Source organism: Stegodyphus dumicola, chromosome 1 (assembly GCF_044657685.1).
Source record: "Stegodyphus dumicola isolate Sdum_Otavi_A_Nest chromosome 1, ASM4465768v1".
In the NCBI taxonomy this organism is placed as follows: Eukaryota; Metazoa; Arthropoda; class Arachnida; order Araneae; family Eresidae; genus Stegodyphus; species Stegodyphus dumicola.
This window is the reverse complement of record NC_140768.1, coordinates 258,162,708-258,180,076: the sequence shown is the minus strand read 5'-3', so window position 1 is coordinate 258,180,076 and position 17,369 is coordinate 258,162,708. Positions and strand designations below refer to the sequence as shown.

At 31.7% G+C, this 17,369-nt stretch overlaps 1 protein-coding gene across 1 annotated transcript in view; it reads right to left on the bottom strand.

The window, feature by feature from the left end:
* LOC118192311 (O-acyltransferase like protein-like) overlaps window positions 1-17,369 on the bottom strand; it is a 68,763-nt gene that overhangs the window by 29,125 nt on the left and 22,269 nt on the right. Inside the window, exons 3-7 of the mRNA XM_035363250.2 lie at window positions 14,545-14,653; window positions 11,933-12,017; window positions 10,066-10,163; window positions 3,819-3,995; window positions 1,571-1,664 (exon numbers count right to left, since the gene is read on the bottom strand). Coding sequence (XP_035219141.1) covers window positions 1,571-1,664; window positions 3,819-3,995; window positions 10,066-10,163; window positions 11,933-12,017; window positions 14,545-14,653 — 563 coding nt within the window. The remainder of the gene's footprint in view (window positions 1-1,570; window positions 1,665-3,818; window positions 3,996-10,065; window positions 10,164-11,932; window positions 12,018-14,544; window positions 14,654-17,369) is intronic.

Genomic DNA, 17,369 nt, shown 5'->3' with positions numbered 1-17,369 from the left:
AGTGAAAAATTCCTGTACATTGCTCTGTCTTAGATGAAAATGTCTGGTAACTTCACGATCATCTGTACTCATGGCTTCGGTAAAACCAGCTAGCATGTCGGAAGTTGGAGCAAAACGTTCATAAAATATTTTCTGCCGGGTTGGCGGAGTTATATTCTTTTCCTCATTTTCTGGACACAGAATTTCATAGATAGAAGCTCATTGTTCACAGGATTGAAACTCATCGATGACGTGACGATCATTATTGTAGAGAAATTTACTCATGCTGGCTATGTTTTTAAATGTGCTGCATTCTGTGAGGTTTTCAATTAAACTGGACAGAATATTTTTGAACGCAACCCTAACAGAGAAGCAAGAGGAGAAAGCACACAAATTTGAAAGTTTGAGTTAAATAATAAAATCTAATGACTGACTAAAAAACTAAAAAACTAAATAGACTAAAAAACAGTTCGGAAACTGAATGCTGACCAAAATATTGTTAAACGATAAATTTCCTATAAGATCACATATATCGCTGATGGGACCAAAATTCTCTTGAAGATAAACGATTCACGCTTTAAATGAGTTCGTATTAAAGAGGGGGGTCTGTACCATAATTTTCGGAAGAAGAACAGCCCGATTTGTAAGAAATAAGTAAAATTCTTCTATTACATTTATTGCTCGCTTCGAATATGATAAATATTGCAGTTACAAGAAAAGAAAAGTTGAATTATTAGTGAAAAAAGGAAAAAGAAAGTTCTTTGCTTGCGATTTACGAAGAAATGTCAAATATAAAAATGCGAAAGGTTTAATTAATCTAAGATAGAATAAACTAAAATTTAATAGAATTTAGTAACTGAAGATATTATATGCGCACACGCCATAAACATTTTTAATATGTAATTGATGCTAAAGATGATAGTGAAAGTTAATGATTATAAAGAAGATATAGTTATCAATGGTTGAAAGACTTCATTATTCTTTGCGAAACATTCTCGAAAAGAAATTAAATTAGCGATGCAAAATAAAGATGCGCAGCCGGTCATTGTGTAACTAAAGCAGAGATGAATTTTAAAATAACACTTTTCAGAAAAATTTATGACAATTTAATTTCAATTTTTAAGACAAAAAAAAAGAAAGAATTCAAATTAAATTAAAAAGGAGAGTTAAGGGGCTATCTCAAATCAAAATTAGAATCTTAGTCTATATTAAATTAATGATTATTATTGAAAGAAAAATGGATTTGAAGAAATAAACATGATGGATAAGAAATCCAAGATGCATAGGTAACCAGAAATGACGCAATAAAATGATAGATGGTTCTTATACGAATTTTGCAACATTATATATTAATCCAATAAAAGAACAGCACATATTGCGAAATAAATTCATATATGTATATCCTTCATACACATAATCACCAATAGCCTTGAAAGGCTTCGAATGAATTAACTGTAGTTTATTTATTACAAGTAAAATGTTTAAGAATTTTTTCATTATCAATGAAAATAAACATTTATATTTATGAAAAAAGCAAACAGAATTTATCTACTAAATATTTATAAAAAGCTTCAGTCAGCCGATTACTTACGAGAAGAGAAAATACGCTTCAATGCTTATGCCCATAACAGCAATCAATGTAAAAAAGAAATCATCCAAGTATGTCCCAATGTTAATAACATGACCTGAAAGGAAACTGTAAGTTATTATGATAAACTTAGTATGAAACATTTTCTTCTCTGTCTGGAATCAATAAATGTTAAAAGATTTCTGCCTCCACTAAGTCAAACTATTCATAAATTGTCTGTTTGTCAAACTATTCATAAATTTCAATTGAAACTGAGCGAACACTTTTCTTAAGCAACCTTACATAATGGGATCGAAAATGTCAAGCCATATTTCAATTGAAACTGAGCGAACACTTTTCTTAAGCAACCTTACATAATGGGATCGAAAATGTCAAGCCATATTTCAATTGAAACTGAGAGAACACTTTTCTTAAGCAACCTTACATAATGGGATCGAAAATGTCAAGTCATGAATGGCTTAACATTTTGATTGTCATTTTGACATTTTGATTTGACATTTTGACTGATTTATTATAAAATAAAATTTTATAACAAATCAGGAATTCTAGTGAAACTCTTACGAAAACAAAATAAATTTTATGAAGGATTAGCATTGTTTTATATAACAACTTCGATTTCGTAGCAAAATACAATTATTAATTTTGTGCTAATTTTGACGGGAACATTATCCTAGAATGGTAGAACCATTTGCTTGTTAAATACCGTAGGCGCCTTCTACCCACCATATCTCGGGCGGTATTTTTTCAAGAGCATCAAATGAGCTGTAATGATTTTTTTCTGGTTGCTTGATGAACTTAACGTTGTTAAATCCAGTTCTACCGTGTCTTCTCTTCTTCCTCCTTCCCGACTTCTTGATCTCTTTGTCAGTAACTTGCTTTTAATAACTCATTATGATTTCAGAATTAATTTTTGCGTTCGTCAAGTGCGCTTTTATACCTTCTTCAATACCCCCAATCCTCTAAATCGTTTTGAAATAAACCCATTACAGGTACAAGTTTGGCAACTCAGTGAGCAGGGTGTCGTTATCACTCGCTTCAGACACTTTTGAAAACTATATTTAACTGCACGATTAATTCCTTTATTTCTTTTAAATTACTTATTCTACATAAAGCCATAGAATTTTTCCATAATTTAACAAATAGCGTTTAAGGCATTCTTTCACAGATCAACACCATACAGATGAGATCCTAAATGTCTGTAGTCTTCAACGTACCAACAACTTAAATACTTTCAATCTCCAGATTGCAGAAAATTTTCGTAACATAGAAGGTCAGAATAAAATTTTTCTGTTTTCTTCTTTGCATTCATCTAGATGAGTAGTGCTTTGTCTAGTACTTTTAAACAAGCCTTTTCAAGCTCATCAAGTGCTTTCTTTTAACTTGAGGCTCGAACTCACTAGCAGACCACACTCTAAAAAGGTAGGACTTCATCCAAATTAATTTCTGTGTCATTTTATATACCATGGTCACATTCTTAATGAACTCCCGAGATTACTTAGGCTTCTCAGTTATAGCAAGAAGAGTTTTGCACGTCCTGTGACATTAGAACAAAGAGCAAGAGTTATTCTCTCTCTTTATTTTATTTAAATCTAGGAAAGTTGTTGTGACTAGCATTTTTTTTTTTTTTTTTTTTTTTTTTTTTACAGAAACAAACTCAATCTATAGTTTCGTCAAAACTGTAAATTTGTTCTGTATGCGAATCGTTTTCTTCAATGTAGTATTTGACTAATTTCATCATCGTTTTGAGCAAGTGGTACTAACATTCTGAAATATTATTCCAGTTAGAATCTTAAAATAAAATTAAAATTACTTATTGCTGTAAACTTTCGTTCAAATTTCCATATGAAATGTATAGCGTCTTTCTATAATTAATTTTGATTCTATTAGAATTTTTATTTGATACAGAACTGAATTTTAAAATGGTTCTATGATTTTGGTCTAGGATCATATAAGAAAATTTCAATGAAATTTATATATTACGACTGAGAACGTGCTCTTTATAATATGATAAAACATTTTACTAGTGCAAAATATTTCTATTCATTAAAGGAAAATTATTGCAAAGCTACATTAATATAATTCTCAAGCAATTTTCACTTGTTTATTATTCAAAGATTCTTTATATCCTCAAGAATTTTAAGAGGTTCTAAAACTTAGTTTTGGATTCGATATTTCATTTAGGAATATTACGTTCTTTTTTAGGCACAGAAGAATAAAAATCGTGATATAATAGATATCTTCATATACTTACTAGAAAACGTCGTCAAAAATGGTAGGAAATATGTATGGTATATAATAACTAGAACTGTGCCCATGACATACATTCCATTAACAACTGGGATCTCTCCACCACTCTTTTTCGAAGGTGTCATTAACTTTTTCGTGTTACTATAAACCGAGAAGGCTAAAAGCAACTTAACAAATTTATCTGAAAAAAAAAATAAAAATAAAAACATGTTTTACATACAATAATAATTATTGCAATAATAATATACATTTTATTAACATCTGTAAGATCTATTTCAGGTGTTACTGATTTCATGTTGAATAGAAAAACATGTCCTGTCAAAATAGAATTATCAATTATCAACTGACAGCTATAGTTATTATTTATTCCATCAGTGTAACTAGTAATAGCATATTTTAATAAAGAATTGCATTTCGACTATAGAATTTTTGCTTAGCTATCTTGTCTATGGAATTTTTTTCAGCATCAAAAATAAAAACCTATGATAATGCTAAAAATAAATACTTTTGTACCTTAATTTATTTCGAAACAAAAATTAATTTTATTAGAAGGCAACAACGGAATTAATTTAAATTAAAGGATAGCTGAAATCTTTTCATAGTTTCCTGCTGATTTATGCTGCAGCAAAGTTCGATACAGATTTGAATTGTTATACTTTCTATTCAGTTTACTAAAGATACGTAGTGTATTTATAACTATTTCTGATTATAAAAATCATTCATATGTTTTAGCCCTCTGACTGGCACGGGATTTCACTAAGAAAGCCCAAATTTCCTAAAACTGCCACTGGAAAGCAATATTTTTTTATATTAATGCCAAAATACCCCAAGTATTTTATACCTGCATCTATGTACTTTTAATATATCGCCTTAATATGTTGAACATTTTTGAAGACGTAAGTATATACTATACATTCTTACAGAAATCACAAAATATAGTCTAGGCCATATATTTATGCCCTTTCCGGTCTTAAAGCTTTCGCAAGTTTCAAAATAACTTATGAAAACAATGCAGGTTTTCATGATTTACGCTGAAATCGAGAAGAATATACTGCAAGTTTTTTTAATTTTTATTATTAATGTTCCATAACGATTCTAAAATCGTTGGTATATTATATTTAGTGCTATTGCCATGTCAGTAAAAAAGATTCTTATAAGATCAAATGAACGCATGTGAATATAAAAGAACATTTAAAATCGGATTTTAAATTATAATCAACAGAGAGTTACAACCTGATCATACTGCAATGTTTAGTAAATTATAAATAAACTTCTCTTTCTATTATATGCGGTAAATTATTTGTGAATTTTTTTAATTTACGAGCTACCTTCGTTTAGAACAAGAAACATATTAATTATTAACTGCTGAATTCTATTTTTTTACTTTATCTAGGAGTATCACGGTACTTTTTGATTACTTCCTAATCTCCACGAAAGGTGGCCGTTTCTTTGCTGTTCTATTCATAAATAACAAAAAGAAGTATTATATAAATTCTAAACTAAGTGGCATAAACAGCCCATAAAGAGCCACGGTCGGCAGCGCCCTGATATCTGCTTTCTAGACCGTAGGTTCCGCGGTGTGCTTGTATATCTTAGCCTGGACAAGTGGTCACTTTCTCCCAGGAGCCCGGGTGTTTATTCCCCAAGCGATTGGAGAAAAAAAGGGATACCGAATCACACAATATTAAGTGCAGAAATTTACATGCATTTAAAAACGTACGCGGTGCACGCATGCTTGGGTTAATTGCTGTTACCATTATACTCGAAAAATGCACTAAAAGTGCGTTTGAAACTGGAGATGAGTCTGGATGTACCATAGTATTAATCTTGCAACAAAATTATTTCAGACTTTGTAATCTCAGTTAGAGATAACATGAAATAATTTTAGAACACCTGGTGGTTACGTATTCATGCATACATTTGTGACAATTTTGCAGAAGAAGCCACCAATTAATTTTTTAGGAATGGTCCAGGTGCTGTAGAGAGATGTGGCTCGTACACGAGTGGAATGCGTGATAAAAAAATAAACTTGCAGACATTGAGTACTTTGCAGATAACAGGCCACATTATTTTATTTTTCTTGAAGAATAATTTAATAAGCATACTTTTTAATAATTAATATTTTTCACGTCATTAGGGGTGGAAAAAGCACTTCACAGTTCTATAATCACGGATCACATTTTAAATAGCAAAAGATACAGCTAAGCGAAGAGACATGAGTTACCCAGACAATAGCAAGCAGAGAAAGTTACAGTGCACTTTAGCAGAACCTATAAATAAGTTTGGAATCTTTTATTTGAATCCTGAGCAATGATTGAGCAAGTTCTTTGGCAATGGAGAAGAAATAATGACATCAGTGGCTCAGTATAGATTCTTTGAAGGGGAACGTAAGCTAATAAAGTCACGAATTAAAAGGGCTATTACCAAATTAAGTTAGTAATTGTGTTCCATATGTTAAATATCACACATACATATGTGTTTATATATATATGCAATATTTCTCCTATATACTAGAACTATTCTCCTACATACTAGAAAACATATATATATATATGTGTGTGTGTGTTCAATGTGTGAAAAATACTTTAAATCTGCCTTAAAAAGGGGGATAGAATTCAAAATCTCTGCATTCTTCTGTTGTATGGTTTATTTATCTGTTGTTTGACGCTAAAATTCCATCACCTAATTATTGTATACTTGTAAAAAATTTTCTTCCTCCTCCCTGCGTTTGTTAGTGGTGTGATTTAAAGTGCGCCTAGCTAGTAATAGGAAATTCCGGAGTTCAAGTCCAGCAATTTTCTGTGTTTCGATATTCCATGAATGCTGAGCTTCCCTGTTTCGTGGTCCGATAAATGCCTAATCATTCTGTACACAACAAAATGTTTTTTAATTTTCTTTGTTACCTTTATATTGTCAAACAAGTGCAAAATAAATTACAAATTAAACTCTAAACGGATTTGCTTTGAAACTGTGACGTTTTGGGTAAGTGAAGCAGAACAACCTAACGACCGTTTTTTAAAATTTCTTACTAACCTGCTGTAATTGTCGTCACCATTTAGAAACTTCAGTTTGAGAACTAACCGCGTTCTCCTATATACTAGAACTTGTTTCCTTCCAATTACTCTTTAACCCTTTAAATCCCAACGGCCCTTTTTGGTTTCAGGGTAGCATCCAACGGAATCTGCCAGAATATTTTAGTAATCAGTACACCGCGCATCATTGAAAATTCTTGAAACTATCTCTCGAATCGTCCCGATAATTTTGGACAGAGATAATGAAGTTCAGGCGCATCAATTAAAATTCTTAAAACTATCTCTAAAATCATCCCGATACTTTTAGACATAGTAACGAAGTTTATGAGCATCATTTGAAAATTCTTGAAACTATCTCTTGAACTGTCCTGATAACTTTGGATATCGATAATGAAGTTCACTCGCATCATTGAAAATTCTCGAAACTACCTCTTGAATCGTTATGATAATTCTGAACATACATAACCTATTTCTCATAAATCTATTAATTCATGACGGGCTATATAAAAGCTTCTTCGAGCACTTATTCCATCTGCCTCTGAGCCGAACTCTTCAACCTAGCTGTTTAGTTTTGAGCTGTTAACCAAATACATGGCAAGTGGAAACTAATGTTACAGAAACGAAAACATACTTGTCACTATTATAATGAATTTATTTCTCAAATGCAGATATAACATGAACACGTAATTCTTCATATTTCTATGGACAAGCACAGATGTTCGATGTGGAGGCCTTTCGTAACACGGGATACGTCTGCACAATACTTTAGTTACTAAGCTCTTGCCAAATAGGTGTATGGTTCCACCATATTCTAATTGTTGGACCCATAAAGGCCATCACATGACCTACCGTCACGTCTTAAGTTTCTCAGAATAGTAACTCAGAAAGTTTGAAATAAATTATTATCAGCCTAGGTTTACATAGTTCAACTTTCCCTTGGGTTACCTAACCTGTATACATAAAAAAAATCTCAAATGGAGAAAAAATCGAAATGGAGTCTGTACGCAGAAGATACTTAAGAAATTAAAAGATCAGACTTCAAAAATAAATGTTTATGGGAGCAAATTTTCGCATTATTACTGAATTTGTAGTGATCAAACAGTGGATCATTGTACAACTTTTCGTTTGGCTACATTTCGTTTGGCTTTAAGCTTTTATGAAGGACATGTAAGACGGACATCATGACAGAAAATTAGGAAGACCAAGAAATATCAACACGTTAAAAGAAGTGTTATGCTTGGCGACAGAGCCGGGCAAAGCTGAAAAGCGACAGTACTAAGGGATGAAAATTTTTAGATATGCCGGACAGCAAAATGCCTCTAACCTAGTGTGATATTTACGAGCGACTCTAACTTAATGCAGCAAAATGCCTCTAATTTAGTGCAAAGTAGAATGAAAGAATGTCATCAAACAAGAATTCGAAAAATACGAGAAAATATCACAAGCTAAAGAGATTTCACCAATATCAATATGCCGATTTTGACAGAAACTTTGGAGAGGAGAGACATTTGTGTTCTGTGATCCCTCATTGCTTGATGCAAAATTATTGATATGAAGATTTGATGATTAAGTTGAAAAACCTCTGTCTGGAATAACAATATTTGATAAAATAGGAATTAAAAATTTTGACTAAAATTTCAGTCGCTGTCGATTCTTCCCACGATTCCAAATATTTCAGCATGCACAACCATTGGTGAAATAAATTATGATCTCTGCCCAGGATCACCAAGGAATTATTACGAAAAATAGAGTTCCATGTGGGAAAAGTGTTCATTAAGCATATTATCGTAAATGGTTGCCAAATCTGTAAAGCAATTGCATAAAAATGCCTAACTTGCTTAGGAAATTAATTTTGAAAGAGTTTCGCAGAAAATGGAGACAAGTATCCTAACCAGGTAAGAGGCTGAAGGTTCACTCCACCAAAAACAAAATCTTCGTAAAATTCTCCCAGAGATTAAAAGAGCTCTATATTGATTGCAAGGCGAAACAGGTTTCTTCAGCAGTTACTCACGCCATTCAAGTACTGAATAAAAGTAGTACTTTACAATGAACAGCAAATCTTCCAGGTTGATCACAACTGTTTTGAATACTGAGATCGCACAGGAATGTAAGTAGATACCGTCTGAAGTAAAATTACCTTCAGAGAAAAAATATTAGGGAGAATAATTAAATAAAAATATTAGCATTACGTTTTAGATTAACTTCGTATTAATGTGTTCCGATGATCATTACCTGTTCAAAAAGTAACATAACCGGAATAGTAATTACAGAAATGGAATTATTTGTAATTTTACAAATTTATTTCTCTAACAATAAGCCAGCAATGGGCTGTTTAAAATCTATCAAAGTTTTACATACATAATATCAGAAATTAAATTAGCGGTTATTAAAGAAACGTGGCAATACATGATTTCTATTTCAAATTTCATTTGTGTTAAAAATTTAACTCTATTTATTCAAAAAAGTAGTTTTATTAACTGTTATAAGTAGAATTCATTTTTGCTTATTTGCAGTTTTTTAATGTTTAATTTTCCTTCTTACTTTTCCAGTAAAAATGTATTAGTCAATGCAAAAAATATCAAATATAGAGGGAACAATATTACTAACTTTATCTTGCGCTCACAAATCATTACGTGAAAATTCGCTTAATTTTTTTTTCAATCGGAAACGTGACATCTTTGATGTTACCGTCATCCAATGATTTATAAATGCTTTATTTTTTGCCACAATATTTTGTATGCCGAAGTTTCAAAAGTGTGCAGTTTTTGCCGCTCTATATTTTCTACCATCATGTTTTCTCCTCGCTTTCTTTTGTCCTACGATGTTTTGTATGAGGAAGTTCATTTGCGATGTTTTCATCCGCAATGTTTCTGCAGTGGCGTTTTCGACATACGCCGTTTTAATGAGTGTAGAAGATGAGAACAATCGATATTTTTCAAACAAATAACACGTTTAAATTTTGACCCTTAAATGCATTAAGAAGGAAATATTTAATAAAATTAAAGAATGAAAGATCCCTATAAAAAAGCTTAAGTGTTACGGAGGTCAAAGAATGTACACCCGTTGCTGCAAGTACAATCAAAAAACCAGTTGCTCCCGTACGATCAAGAAGATGATGCAATATGGAAGATGTTTGAATTATGTATTTTTTCATAATGCTCAATATGAGAATATTTAACACACTCTTACATATTTTTAAGATACAATAAGAACACTTACCTTTATGATCTCCTTTGTAAGTAGAATATTTAATGTGGAACCAGGCATCTAAAGCTGTTCCAGACAGTACGAGCACTGCAAATAACGCTATGACGACACTGGGAAAAAAAAAAAAAAAAACCACCTTATTTTGTATAGAATTAAGAGTTTAAGAGTTCGGTGAGTCCCACGGGAGCGTAGATTTATAAAGTTTCTCAGGTATACATACGCAGACTTTTGAGAACACATTAAAAGGAGTTTAAGCGATTTTGAAAAAATGTAAAGAGAGATCCTAAAATCTCAGTACTAGTTAAGTGCTTGAAACTGTGTAATAGCACTTAGAATTAGTAATTATAAGTTAACTATTTCCGGCAAGTAATTTATTACAGACCGAATGAATATCAATTTAGAAACAGAGTAGACATAAACAAATAATGCCATGCTATATATTTAACATCTAATAAATATACTTCTACGTGTAATTAATTCTAATTAAAATTGCACTGAAAGTATGACTATACAATACTTATGAGTATATTATTCTTGGTAGAAAGTTTAGATATAAAAGTTATAGAAGAAGTTATTAGATATTTCACAAATATTTAAAATTATGTTAATATCTCAAAATATAAAAGAAAAAATTGTTAAAATCATTGTTCTCAAACATCTTATAAGGGAAATGTAATTTTCTATTATTTTTATATTTGTAGTTTATTTTCTTCAACATGTTTGCACCACAGTTAAGAAGATTCTTTCTTTAATCAGAGAAACTTGGAGTATTATAATCATTATATGTCTTTAATTAAATAACAAAGAATATTTAAACACGAAATATTTTTCTGATATATTGCACATTATTTTAGTATGCTTTATCTAATAAGAAATGCTGCTAGCAGTTACAGAAAAGAAATGCTGCCAGCAGCAAGTTTCTTTAAATAAAGATGTTTGCACCACAGTTAAGAAGATTCTTTCTTTAATCAGAGCAACTTGGAATATTATAATCATTATATGTCTTTAATTTAATAACAAAAAAATATTTAAACACGAAATATTTTTCTGATATATAGCACATTATTTTAGTATGCTTTATCTAATAAGAAATGCTGCTAGCAGTTAGAGAAAAGAAATAAGAAATGCTGCCAGCAGCAAATTTCCTTAAATAAAAAAAAAAACTTGGAGAAAAAATTTTGAAATTTGCAACTAATTCTCTTCATATGATAAATATATAGACACGTTTATTGCCATTTAAAAAGTGACAAAATATTCATTTTGTTTCTACCAAAACTGTTTCCAAAATTGTTATACTTAATAAATTTTAAAGAATATTATTAAATCATTTCATTTAAAAGAAAGAAAATAGCATTTAATTTACACTTTGTAGATTAAGAATTTTGTTTCTTTTTGCTTTTATGTTAAAAAAAGGAATTCTAATTACATTTTAATTGTTTTCTAATGGTTTCATTTCTATTGATTACGATTCTAAGTAGTTGCTCATTGAAATGTACAATCTGAAAAGAATATTTCAAAGCCATCGTGATAACGGTAAAAGTTAAACTGAATACAAAACGTAAAATTTGCTTGAAAATGTAATACGCATACGTTTTCGAATAGTCTTTGCCAGAACTTCCGAAAGTTCTTCGGATTTACATATCACGTATTGTTATGTTATCCAGAATAATATTATAATAAAAAATCTAAAGCATTAATTTGAAAGTTCTGTCCATTTGGGCAGTAATTAATAGCAATTCTAGTGAGACGTATTTGTCGCATCAATTTAGCTAAGGTAGGAAATCCCTAATTTTCTGTCTCGACACACCCTCAGAGAATATTGAATGAGATTACCTCAATGCTTTTAAAAAGAAAACAAAATATAGCATGAAACACTTACAAAAATACCATCTGATCTGTGTTCAGCGGCTTCTTCTGGCCATCTTCACAACGGCTCACGCTCACTGGGATGAAAGACAGTGGATCTGGTAAAACAAGATCAGAATTAAATTAATGATGTTAGATAATTAGATGTTATTTTATAGGTACGAACAAAGTCACTACAAATTTCAAAGCCAGTTTGCATCAAACTGCATTTATATGTTCCATAGTAACATCACTTATTTTTTCTCAATATATAAAAATATACTGAAAGAAAAAAAATCCTGACATGAAATTAGCGTAATTTGAACATAAATTGGTAGAGCAGTGAGGTTATCTGCGAAGGTATGTAAGGAAAGCTAGATTAATTACGCCTGAGCGTTCGAGAGTAGAGACAATTTGGTGGAGGAAGTCTTAGAACAAATGTTTTCGTATTTCTATTTCGCACTCGGCAAATCAATAAAGCCGAGAAGAAACATTTAAAGTTCAAGGTTATAACCACTTGACAAATGCAGGCACATATGGTATAAAGTTTTTAGGCATGCATCATCGTATATGATTTTTAGGAGTGCATCAACATATTTTTTATTCCATATCCATTTACGTCAGCTTCTCATCCTGAGGTGCAACGAAATTTCAAGGCAAGGAGCAGCAACATATAGTTCAATCGTCTAAAATACTTTTCAGAAGTGAATATACTTCGAAAGAGTGGCATATTATGCAGGTAGTAGGAATCTAGTCAAGTAATGAAGCGTTTCTTAGCAATGTAAGATATAGGAAAGGCTGGGGTGTAAACTATTTCGCATCTTACTTTTGGCTTATATTATAATATTGTTATGGAATGTCCAGGTAGACAGCTAAAGATAGCTTCCCCGCAAGGCAGGTTTAGGAATGCCATAAATTGGCAAGCGTAGACATGGTTGCCAAAATTGGCGAGAAATAGCCAATTTGGCGATATTTGACGACAAAATTAGCGATATGCCATACACGGATGGAGAACCTTTTGGAACGAATTCTTACTGGTTTAGCTCAGAATGTTCTCGAACACAAGCCAAAAGCTCTATAAACCCTGCTGGTATGCGGAGAGTTAGTCAGTTTGTTTGGAGTCCATCTAGTTGATAGTCAGTCAGTGAGTGCCGAGTTGGTCGTCGCGTACACCGAAAGAGTCTCTTAGTGTATCGCGGTTAGTGCATCGTCGAGAGCGTGCGTTTAGCTCCTAGAACGGCGGAACGGAGCAGTTGGGAGCTGTACTCTAGTATATCGACGAATGCATAGCGAGTTGTAGTGGAGAGTCTCAAGAGTACGTGGAGTTCCGAGAACGAGCGAGCAGACTCGGGAGCTGTACTCTGGTGTTTTCCAGTGAAGCTATCTCCACCGCTATAGCCTGATTGCCTGAAGACTGTGCTGCTGATTGTTTCAGCGAGTTTATAGTAGTTCTTCGACGACTGTAAAAATGTGATTTTGGAGCTGTTCTGAAAATAATATTGGCCAATAAAGTGTGTTTCCATTCTTCATCAAGTGCAGTTGTCATTATTCGCTCAAAATCTACACGAATCCGTACCGTACGACGAAAGAAGGAAGAAAAAATATACAATATAAATATAGATTGATTAATAAATTTGTTTATCGATAGCGCTGTGTTTTCAAAAATTATATGTACCGTATTCAGAATGAGCCGGTAGATATCAGCAAGCTTCTGAACAAACTTGCACTATTAATAAGTTATTTATTGCAGTCATAATAATATGCTGAATAGATGAAGCAGGTATTCATGTCTGTTTTGCTGCCGGCAACATCCAAAACAGGTCAAGGGGGACCTATTCTTTCATTTTTCTATATGAAAAGCGGTAAACTGGTGTATTCTCTGGTTTACGACGTCACATTAGTTTAATGCACTTGTGTGGTTGTAAGGTGTCGTTAAAGAGAAATATTCTACCGCAATCAGCATAATAAATATAAACAGTGCCCTTCCTCACATAGTTCAAGTCACGAAACAGAGATCCAACATATTTAAATGAAAGAATTTTCACCTACATCTCAGATCTGTCACCATGGGATGTTTTTATTATCAGACCCCTGGATATGGCCTTGGAAGAACAACAGTTTCGATCGGATGATGAATTAAATATGGTTATACCGGATTTTGTTTTCCTACAACAAATCTGTTGTAGACATTTTTTTTTTCCCAGAAAAGCGCCTTTGACCTGTTAGGCAAGTACCTTGCGTCAGCTGAAAATTCTTCAGAGCAAAATAAACATATCGGGTCTCATGCCTCTCGAATGGAAAATTTTTAATCACCCTTTATATTATAGTAGAATATGAGAACACAAATATTTTATTAAAGCACCATACAATTAAATACATTATTTAAATTTTAAATATTTTATTAAATCAACTGCACTTAAAAGTGAAATGATATGCATTATAGATTTAAAATGAGATCTTACCAATATTCGGTCTCAAAAATTTTTCAAAAAATTGAAGTAGAGCTCTCAAGTAATTGAGGTTAGTTTACTATTAAACCACTTTTAAATACTAATTCTAAAATGAATAAACATGTTACGCTTTACGGATATTACTTACAATTTTCTATGAAGAACTATATACGACAAAACGGAAGACTGGACTTACTTAGTCCCAATATTTCCGTCAAATCTTCTTCAGTACATGTAGAGGGAAGACAGACCCCAATACGAAATTTGACCAAATTTCTGAAATTGACTGGAAATTCTTTAACAAACTGGAAGAAAAAAATATTTCAGTGTATTTATTCAATACTAAATTAATTGCATATGTGAAAGAAATTTTTTCACTACAAAAAAAATAATATAAATTTTAATTAGCTATTTCTCGTATTCTTGTGTATAGGCCGTACGCCTTAACTTACTTAAAGTTTTAGAGAGCATGTTCTCCTATATATGCATCATAATTTTGATATTTTCCTTTTGCAATAGCCTAATGATTAATTATATCCAAATCTTACTTGCATAAATGCAGCAAACAGTAACAAAAATAGAAGTTTACATGCGTAACAATACTCCTGTACTCTCTCAAACTCTGTGGATCCCTTACCCATAGTAACAAATCTTCGTGCATCTGTTGTTTTCTTTGAGTCTGACGAAGCGACACCTGAACGTAATGGCCGTTTGGCACTTTCCTATATATATTATGCATATATCGGAATTTTGTTACATTAATAGCCATACATGTATTTTTTATTTTCATGTGAAAGCTGCAGTACTAATTTTTCCACATGTTTTTTGGGGGACATGCCCGATTTGAATTCGCAAGAATGCCGTATAAGCTAAATAATTCCGGCAATAAGAAATAATGATATTAATAGATGGTACCTAAAATTAATTTTTCGTTAACATAGTTTAGAGGATAAGATAATTTCTTGAAATTCAAGCATAGTTTCCGCCATTTACTAGATTTGGGCTTATAACATATTAATGACAGTAAATAATAAAAATATAATTGTGTTGTTGTTGCTGTTGCTAATCCCAGATTGTCCATCAAAGCTAGATAATCTCCATAAATCCAAAAATATCTAATAAGTCTAAAAACAATAGAGGATCCTGAAGGACCTCGTTTTCGTTAAAATCCAAGCAAGCTAAAATATGGGCCAGGGTGACCAGACTTACACCAGTGGTACTCAGGCACTTTTCTTTAAATATAATTGCCTTTAATTTTAAATATAATTTTTAAATTTATAGTATTATTTGAAGAAATATTTCTAACATTATCATTTCGAAAGAATGCGGTGAATTGATATTATAAAAAGTATAATTAGTGGATAATTTCGTTCATTAAGGGGAATAAATGAAGTATTGAGAATGTTACAAACACATTTCCTTTCGGGATAACAGATTAACAAGTACTAGCGGCGGACAAAACAAAGATGAGAAAATCGTGTGTGCGGTCACCCAAAAGTGGCTGTTTTCAAGCTGTTACGATGTGTGAGACGACATGTCTGATATCGCAGACGCAGTAATTTGTTTCGGTTGACAGTATCGGTTGACAGGGTCTAGGTGGCTGTACAATGGTTACAGATTTGGGAACAGAGGATGCAAGAAACATATTGCAATGCATGTAAATATAACAGAGAACATAAGGCATAAAGTGCAAGAACTGACAACTGGATTAATGAACTAAACTATTGTCAGCTCTTCCGACAGCTAGTCGGTTACTAAGCCTAACATGGAGTCATAAGGGGAACCTGTCCCCGGTTACCATATACGTAAACAATGATTTATAATATACTTTCAATATTTGTTTAAAAGAATAATTTCACTGTTACCCACTCTGAGCGCCTAACTAATATTACATAAAGAAAGGAAGTTTACATATACACTCTTTTAAATTACAATCTTTATTTCTGTGCATAGCAACGAAACGAATGCAGTATCTTTTTCCCCTGTCAGTGGTCACAGAATGAATGCATAGTTTACTTTCATATCGGCGACAGAGCAATGAATACCATATCGATTTTTCCTAATTTATGAGAAAGAATATATTTTAAAATTACAAATGTATCTTTATTTATTTTAAAATTGCAATCTTATGCAAACGTAAAGCTCTTAAAGGCATGGACGTACTTCAGTAGAATTTGGCTCATTAAGCTGAGATGATTAACTGCTCTGAAGTCGAGATTTTGCCTAGTAACGCGATTTGCAAAGACACATTTAAATTATATTTAATGTCATATTTCTCTGCATATATCTTCCGTTATGCACATATGTACGTGCGAAAGTTATAAACAATGCTAGTAATAAAATTAAATTTTGTAAAAAGCCTTATCCTTTTAGAACTATACAGAAGATAATTATTTAAGTCTTGGTTCTGGAACATTAAAGGGAAACAGAATCATTTTAATTATTTCTTTTGATAAGAATATAAAGTTTTACTTTAAATGTAATTTTCATTATTTGAAATAAAAGTAAATTTCATTGTTAAATATTTCATCGAATGAGAGAGTAAAACAAAACTTTTGCATATATATTTTAGAGTTTAAGCTTCAAATAAATGAAATCAACATTTTGGAGAAAGTCTAAAGAACCCTGTCTAAACGATTCCATAGAGAATTTTAGTCTTCTGTGGAGGCAATCGTCTTAGAGAGATGACATTCTTAATCAATTTTTATATAGGTTCGCAGAAATATCAATCATATCCAGTTGTCGTAGCTTAGAGAGCTGACCCTTATGTAAATCACTTATTGTACTTAAAATTTGGTTAAAGAAAGATACTAAATTTAGAAGCAAAACATTTTAAACTAGTTATAATTATTGTTTAAAATTAAAATCTTGAGAGAAAAAATGTATATATTAAATTTTTAAATATCTAATCATGGAGTGTAGCTTATAAATGTATAGTATAATATTAAGCAAAAGGTATGACGATAGGCCGTACATTATTTTGGACATTAATCCAAACTGCAATGAGAGGAATTTTTTAGG